The following is an 8,781-nucleotide window of genomic DNA, read 5'->3' as shown; positions in this document are numbered from 1 at the left end:
CGTGGCGGCCCTCTGACCGCGGCGCGGACTCAGTCTGTTTAGTAACCGCAGGAAGCTCGCGCCTCAAACGACTCCCAACCCCAGCCCCGGAGCGGAGCAGGGGAGGCGCCGCTCAGGTTTCTTACACTCGCCCGGCCCCGGGCGGACGGCCTCCGCTCCCTAGGCGGCGCTGTGGGCTCGCAGGGGCGGCCGCGACACGAGAGAGCGCCGTCTCCCCAGTGCGCATGCTCGCCTCCTCTGTGGGCTTGCCTTTTTTTTTTTTTTTTTTTTTCCGGGCGGCCCGGCGGCTGCGTACTGGCTGTGGGATGGGAAGTGAAGCCCCAGCGAGCGGCAGCGGCGGGGCTGTGAGGAGCAGCCAGGGGGAGGCGGCGGCGGCGGCGGCGGCGAGTCGGTGAGCAGCTGGGAAGAGCGGAGCCGGGCGGAGCACCTGCAGGCACGGGCGACGGCTTCACCATGGCGATTCGCAAGAAGAGCACCAAGAGCCCCCCGGTCCTGAGCCACGAATTCGTCCTGCAGAATCACGCGGACATCGTCTCCTGTGTAGCGATGGTCTTCTTGCTGGGGCTCATGTTCGAGGTGAGCCCTGCCCGCGCCCCAATCGCCCGCCCGCCGTCCCCTCCCCGGGCCCCGGCTGCCAGCTCAGCCCCTCGGCCTGGGACCGCGGGGGACCCCGGCGGGGGGTGCGGAGGGAGGTGCCGGCCGCCTGGCCCGGAGGAGCGGGCCTGCCCCGCCCCGCGCCCTGCCGGCCTGGGGCTGCGGAGCCCCGGGAGCCTGGCCGCCGTGCGCCCGCAGGGGCCGGGGCCGCCGCGTCCCCCCCTCGGCCGTCACGCACGCCGCCCTCCCGCCGCCGCCCCCTCCCACCGGCCGCGCCGCGCAGTTCCTGGTTCCCGCGAAGGGTTACGTGGCAGCCGGCGAGGGGCCGGCGGTCGGCGGGGGCGGCCCCTGAACGCCGAGCTGGCTGCGGGCGGTGGGCGGGCTGGGCAATGGCCGGCGCGCCCGGCTGGCCAGGCCGCGGGGGCCGGAGAGCGCTCGGGGGCGGGGTCCGCGGCGGCACCGAGTCTGGGGTGAAACCGACGGAACCCGGCGTCCGCTGCCCACTGGAAGGGCGGTGGCCGCGGGGCATCGAGTGATCTCCGCGGGATCGGAGCGCCGAGTCGCACCCCCCGATTGTTTTAACTCCTGTCTCCCAAGCTGGTATTGTTATCAGTGATGGAACTTTTTGCCCCAGCGCTTGCTCTTTACTTAAGGAAACAAGGTCTGATACAGAAATTGGGGTTCTGAACAGCAGTGCCGAGGCGTCGGATAATTTTCTTTTTGTTTCTTGAAATAGGAGAGGATGGAAATGTCAGGAGTGTGTAAATTCTCATCCCACGTAGCGAGTATTGTGATGACTTACTTAACAGCTGTTGAATGTGGGTATAAACTTTGCAAGGTGAACGTGTAACATCCTACGGCTTCCTTTCCCTCCCTCCCCAGTACACACGCCCATTCCTTATCTTCTTTCCCTTTTTAATTTTTCTCTGTAGCTCCTGTGCCCCACCAAATACACTAATTATTTTACTTATTTATTGTCTCCCCGCTCCTGGAATGTAACCTCAGTGAGGGCAGAAATTTTGGTTTTTTCCTAATCTATTTCCAAAGCCTAGATTTAGGAGATGCTTACAAAATATTTGCTTAATGAGTGACATTAAGAATTCTTGAGAGAAGCTGGTGTAATGAGAACTGCCAGTGACCGAAAGTTGAATAAATAGTTTAAATGGAGCCCATGTGGGTTTTTAAAATGTTATGATTAGGTAACTTAATATTTTAATAATTTTTTGCTTCTCTTCAAATGGACTTTTCTGGATCTAGATACAGATTTTTTGATTCTTGATAGTGTCATTTACGTCCACCTAGTCCACTGCTAAGGAGGTAGTGGGTATCCTGAAAGGGAGGGTAGAAGGGAACTAACATATATCACATCGTTCAATTTAGGCTGGGCCTGTGCTACTTACCTACTGAATGACCCAAGGCTAAGCCTCAGTTTTTCTGTTTTGTATAAGGAAAGAACATCACCTGTGCTGTTCTCACAGCCATTGTTTGCAGAGATCAGATGATATGGTGAGAAGGCATCTCACGGTTTATACAGAACTACATGAATGTATATAATATTAGAAATGCAATGCTAAACATTTGTACTCTCTTTCTGAATTTTATACTTGTATATACTTTCTGCTTTGGTGTTAGAAGTAATACTTTTGTGTGTACAATATACTGAACAGTTCCATAAAGCTTTCCATAACCCGTCTCCACGTGGTAAGAATCCCTGTTTTTAAAGATATAATTTAGGAGTAATATTACCTTCAAGGTGTATTTGCAATGTGTTGAATGAAATGGAATATAAATCAGAAGTGCTGACACTTAGAAATGTTATAACGTTGCTTTTATGTAAAATATTCCATGTTCTTTTACCACATTTCTAGAGAAGTTCACCACCTGTACCTTGCCTCACATGTCAATGATTTTTTAGCAGTGAGTGGATTTTCACCTTTACTTCCGTAAAATTTATCAATTTAAATAGACACAACAAAGATCTAGATAGAAGTTTTTAAAGTCAGTTCAAAAAAGAATGAAGTAGTAGACAGAAGGAAGTTTGTGCAGGTTGTACTACATTTTTCTTACCATATGTTAAAGTTTTAGGAGTTGAAAGCATGTTATCTACCTATGGGAAAAAATTCACTGGATTAGTTTTGCTACTTGACTTTTAAAGTAATTGCTGTGGGACTTGCCTGGTGACGCAGTGGTTAAGAATCTGCCTTCCAGTGCAGGAGACACGGGTTCAGGCCCTGGTCCAGGAAGATCCCCCAGGTCTCAGAGCAACTGAGCCCACGTGCCACAACTACTGAAGCCGGCACGCCTAGAGCCTGTGCTCTGCAGCACAGGAGAAGCCACTGCAATGAGAAGCCTGCCTGCAGCAATGAAGACCCAACACAGCCAATAATTTTTTTAAAAAAAATAATTAATTAAAAATAATAATAAAGTAATTGCTGAATCTCAACGTTAACGTATTTATAGAATGACAGTATTTGTGCTAGAATAATAGAGAAGTTAACGTTTTTGCAACAGAACTGTTCAGCCTTTTGTGTAAAGGAAAGGCTTTCTGACATTGAGGAAATGTCAGAGGATTTATGGTGAAATTGACAAAGCAATAACATACTGCATTACTAGCCAAAATGAAGAATCAATATAGACACTGAAGCTAAAGGGAGTTAGGGCTCTACTGCTTGCTAACTGGGTGGCCTAGGGCATGTCATATAACTTCTTAGAACTTGTTTCTTTTTCTGTAAAATAGGGCTCATCAGATTACTCTGAGAATTAAACTAAGTTTTATAATGGCTAGTTCAAAGTGTGGCTTACAGGAGGCATACCATAAATGGTAGCTCATTATTCCTTAGGTATTTATCAAAGTTGAAAAACAGAAGACAGCATTTTTTTTTTTGGCTGCATTGGGTCTTCGTTTCTGTGTGAGGGCTTTCTCCAGTTGCGGTGAGCGGGCCTCTCACTATCGCAGCCTCTCTTGTTGCGTAGCACAGGCTCCAGACTCGCAGGCTCAGTAATTGTGGCTCACGGGCCCAGTTGCTCCGCGGCATGTGGGATCTTCCCAGACCAGGGCTCGAACCTGTGTCCCCTGCATTGGCAGGCAGACTCTCAACCACTGCGCCACCAGGGAAGCCCGAAGACAGCATTTTTATGTGAGAAAATGTTCTAACAGTTAGCATCTAAAGAGATTATATATACTAATAAGGTCGATAAAGCAATAGTTTGTTTGGGAGATATGGAAGAGTTTAATTTCCAGGGAAGTTCGTGTTATCAAAAATTGCTGTGAATTTTGAAATCATGCTTTTAGTACAGACAGTTTCTGTCCACATACTGCATATCATGGTCTATAATGAATGACTGAATATTGGAGTTAGGAAAATTTAACAGTTGAAAGATGTAAAGATACTTGGTAAGCTTTCTGAAAGTGAGGATATAGAGGAGGAGTTAGGGGTTTCCACGAGGAATATTTTCTTCTGGGAGGGATTTACTTTTCAGAGGCTCAGGAGTCCAGGTCGTTTGTGCCATGCCAGGTTTGGGGGACCTTTACAATTTCAACTATGTAGAACAGTCTTGGGGGTTTGTTTTATTTTTAAGCATGACTTATCTTAATGCCAACATTTTCTGTCCTCCTCTTTTTTTTTAAGAACTTAATTTTATATAAGCTGGTGAGAAAATGGGATTTGATATTCAGAAATTGCCTTTATCTTTGAGACACCCAGTCAATGTAGTAGTCACACTTCCCTCTGACAAGTACAAAATAGTTAACCTCTCTGTATGACAAGAAAAGATACCAAGCCCCAGCTGCTGAGCACTAAAGAAATATTATGATACTCCATACAATGCAGAATGAAATAACTCATTAGAGTCGTGGTAACCTATTTAAGATGTATCTGAATAAGCCTCATATTTTTCTCATAAATGGAGAGCAGTGCTTTAAACATCCAAAATTGTCATAAACTCATTTTTACTTTTGAGTACGTTGTATATTTCTGGAGCATATTTTATTCCAAACTAATTTGTCTTACTATTGGTTAACTGTAATACTAGTTTAACTAAAGCAGTGCTGGCCGTGGTATGAGGCTTAGGACCCCTAGAAATGGCTAAGAGCATGATTACTGGTTTAAGTTTTCTTCTTTTTAAAACATTTTTCTATAAACATTTTTAGGGTGTGTAGTTTGTATTTTTCCTCTTCTTATTCCGCTTACTGTCACATGCCAAGCTAGCTAGAAGCCGGATTTTAATTTTCTTTGGAAGCCTAGCGGTAAAGGATAATCTAATTTTTGTTGCTTGGGGAATTTGATATTAAATTTATCTTTGAAGAATTTCACTTGTCATTTGTTAAAAAACTTAAAAAGTTTTTTTTAGCTATGGTAGTGGTGACCTCATATTCTAAATTAGAAACAGGGATGTGGAGTGTGTGTGCGTTTATATATGAAATCTAAACAAAGATATTAAAACATAAAATTTAGTAATCAGTCAACTTTATTAAAACGAATCACATGAAAGCAGTGTTACCCTGGAAATTCATGTCATTGTTCTGCTCTCACGTATCCGGGTGAATGACCCAAAATGTAATACAGAAAAGCCGTACTTGCCTTTTCTAGGCAAGTGATCTTTATGCATCTACCCAGTGAAACAACTCACTGTGGTGGCCATACCCTGACTTTATCTCACAAGCCTGCCATACTTCCAGATCCTGAATTCCAGAACAGCAGAACTCAGCTGCAACCTGCATGTTGTTCATCTCCCCACGTCTACTGCCCGTATGCCAGCTCTCCACCTAGGCCAGGCTTTTGTGGGGCCTGGTCCCCTTTCCTTTTCTCCAGTATACTAGCCCCTTGTTGCTTTGCTTTTCTTCCTGTAGACTTTAACTACTGTCCACACTCTCCCCAGGCCCTCAGCTCCCTTTCCCTCTTGGTCTTTCCCCCTACTTGGCCTGCACATATCCACCCGTGGGTCCAGCCTGCCATCTGCCTTTTCCGTGCCTCCCATTTGTGGATTGCTCAGTGTTGTCACAGAAAGGCATGCACTCTTGCTGATAGATAATATTACAAGTCAAAGGTTTCTGACCTCAGACAAAAGTAATACCCGGGCATCTTTTTACTTTTCCCTGGCCAACTCCTTTGCCTAAAGGAACTATAAAAATACTCATCGTTTGAGTCCCCAACTATGCTTAACAGATGACATTGCTTTTCCCCCGCCACAGGGAATTTCTTCAGTTTCTTGCCTTTTTTTTGAACTTATCTATCTCATCATTTTTACCTTCTGCCTGCCTGATCTAAGAGGAAAACTGCTCAAGATCAACCTTAACTCTATCCTTATATTTCACCCCTACCAGATCTTTACATCCATTATGCCCTTACATGTTAAATTCTCCCTGGTCCCTGGTGCCTTTGCTGACTGCCCCCGCACCAGGTCAGTGCCTCCCATCACGAAACGACATAAATCTTGACCTGGCATCTGTCGCTGGGAACTCCTTTGTTCCCCTTGTGCTCTGCACTCCACTGTGAGGTGGCTTTTGCTTTCACTTCTTCATTGGAGTCACTCAGGCTGCGACCACTGATGACTTCTTAAGTCGTCCGGTCCGTTGCGCTCTTTTCCTGACACATCTCTATTGAAACTTTGACTTTATTAACCACCCCTTTTTGAAATGTTTCCCCTTTGGCTTTGGGGGCATCTAGCTCTCTTCCTTCTCTCTCTGCCTCTCCTCTCTGATCATTTCTTCTTATTTTGCCACCAGCCTTTTTCTCTGGCCTCTCCGTGGTTCTGTTGGTGTCCTACTTCTCATCGAATCCTGTGCACTCTCTGTAGAGGATTTATATACTTGGACAGCCTCGACTATGTACCATGTACTGCCTGTAAACAGAGACTTCCAAATCCTTAAGCCCGGGTCTCCCTGCAGAGCTCCAGGCGTAGGCCTTACCTACCTGTTGGTCTTGCCACCTGCATATCTCATAGAAATCTAAGTTTATATAAAGTGCAATTTCTTCTTTCCCTCAGACCTGCGGTTCCTCCTGTATATTGCACGTTTTTATTAATAGTATTGCTTTTCACCCAGTTGTTGCAGCATCAGTACATAATTTGATTCTGTCCTGCTAACCAAGCCTTATTCTGCCTCAAAAGTTCCGCCTCTACCCACTACTACTGCCTTCGTTCAGACCTTATTATTTTTCACAGGGTCTCTTGCAAAACTCGTACTTGACTTGCATCCTTACTCCAATTTATATTTTATCTAGTATTTGTTCAGTAATATTGAACAATCGCCTAATAAGTGCCACACACCATGCTGGGCTCTAAGCATATAGTGATGAGCAGAAACAGACATGCTCCCAGCTCTTATGGAGACTGCTGTCTGTCTAATGGGTGAGACAGCAGTGATTATCACAATCACGCCAAGAGTATACGTTTTGTAAGAAAGGAACACAGGTCTCTGAGGTAATCTAACAAAGGAAATGACCTATCCTAAGAGACGGGGCAGGCTTCCTTGAAAGGGTGTAGTTGACCTGAGATCTGAAGTGGAGAAGTTTTCCAGCAGTGTCTTAGATAACACTGCGGGTGCATGGAGCTATGGTGGGAGGAGTGCAGGAGGCAAGGGATGGGGCAGAAGTGGCCGGACAGGGGCTGGAGAAGCAGCGGCCAGACCACAGAGTTTGTTCTTATCCTGGAGAGAATGGGAATCGGCGAAGGACCTTTGGGGTGCGGGTGGAGGGAGGATGGGTGTGGGGAGCGGCGTTAACATGACCGGGAGGGGATACTGATTGCCGGGTGGAGCGTGGCCCCGAGGGGGCTTGAGAGGCCAGCACTGCACCCCAGTCAGCGATCTTTCTGAAAAGCATGAATAACTTCCCCCTCCCCAAAACTGTCTGGTCGGGCTAAAATAAAATCTAAACTACTAAGCTCAGCAAACTAGGTCCTTTCTAGCACTTGGTAACTTTTCTAGGCCTTTCTACCCCTTCCTGACATGTGCCCGAGCCTGACCTCCTGTTTACCGCTCCTTGACCTTTGTGCTTCTGTTTCTCCTACCTGTGCTGCCCTCTCGGTCCCACTGGGTGAGCCTAGGGAACTTTTCTTTTCCAACAGGAGACAGCTTCTGCACCACATCCCCTGCGAAGCCTTTCCAGAGCATGCCTCATTCCTCACCCCAGGAGGAAAACAAAAACAAAAAAAATGCTTTGGTTGTTTATCCTCAGTTCACATTGGCATTGATTCTGTGGTATTATAGCAATTTGTTTACCTGTCCTCCAGACTGGACTGAGTTGCTAGTCATCAGGATTATACCATTCCTTTGTTATCCTTTCTTGTCTAGCACAGTGCCTGGTGCCTATAAATATTGAGTAAGCGTTCCATTTTTCTGTTCTGACCACTTTGCTTTTACTAGTAGTCAGGTCAGTTAAATATTTATCGACCATGTAACTATGCCAGGTGTGTGGGAGATTAACACACACCACAGATCCTACCTTTGATCTACCTTTTGTCATGGTAACTGTGCTTCCTTTTCTTTCATTAATTTACATTTAAAATTTTTCTTGATGGAAATTTTGTGTTCATTGTACAGGTCTAGAGTAGAGAAACATTATTTGTCAAAACACTGTTTACTGGAACTGCAGCATCTCTTTTGAAATCTTAAAGTTAGGAGTGAATTACACAATCCCATCTAAACTTCAGACTACACTGGCGAATTATGTTAACTTTCAAGATCAACCCGTTGGTGATCGGGAAGTCCAGTCGTGCCTGTCAGGGTGCAGCTGGAACTAGGGTGCCCTTGGTTCTTAGATGTGGGGACAGAACTTGGAATGTTTTTCCCCCCCGATTTGCTATTTGGGAGAGGGTCACAAATTGACTTGATCTTTTTTTTTCTTTCTAGATAACAGCAAAAGCTTCTATAATTTTTGTTACTCTTCAGTACAATGTTACCCTCCCTGCAACAGGTAGGTAGTTTTCTTTTGGAATTTTCTGGTTAAGTAGAAGAGTTCAGTAGGACAGACTTGGAAATCTCCATGAATACTAGGTTCTTCATTATTTTCACAGGTCTCATTCGTGATTAGACTGAATATTATTTTGATGATTTTGTAATGCAAAATCTGATGTTTTTGGTTGACTTCACCCTATATATTGTATGAAAATCAGTTTTTATGTGTTTAATGTTTATTGTGTACTTTTGTAAATGGGCTTAAAATTCCAATGAAGAACTTTTTTTTTTTG

General features: G+C 45.6%; 1 protein-coding gene across 3 annotated transcripts in view; it reads left to right on the top strand.

Moving 5' to 3' along the window:
• Positions 1-229: 229 nt before the first annotated feature.
• Positions 230-8,781, top strand: part of TRAM1 (translocation associated membrane protein 1) — a 29,044-nt gene continuing 20,492 nt past the window's right edge. The window contains exons 1-2 of one of the 3 annotated variants that reach the window (XM_032609898.1): positions 230-576; positions 8,444-8,507. In XM_032609898.1, the coding sequence (XP_032465789.1) occupies positions 454-576; positions 8,444-8,507 (187 nt within the window). In that variant the 5' untranslated portion in view covers positions 230-453. The remainder of the gene's footprint in view (positions 577-8,443; positions 8,508-8,781) is intronic. The other 2 variants (XM_032609899.1, XM_032609900.1) reach the window with 2 other exon arrangements.

The sequence above is a fragment of the Phocoena sinus genome, chromosome 17 (genome assembly GCF_008692025.1).
Source record: "Phocoena sinus isolate mPhoSin1 chromosome 17, mPhoSin1.pri, whole genome shotgun sequence".
Classification (NCBI taxonomy): Eukaryota; Metazoa; Chordata; class Mammalia; order Artiodactyla; family Phocoenidae; genus Phocoena; species Phocoena sinus.
The sequence above is the reverse complement of the archived record's forward strand: the minus strand, read 5'-3'. Positions and strand labels throughout refer to the sequence as shown.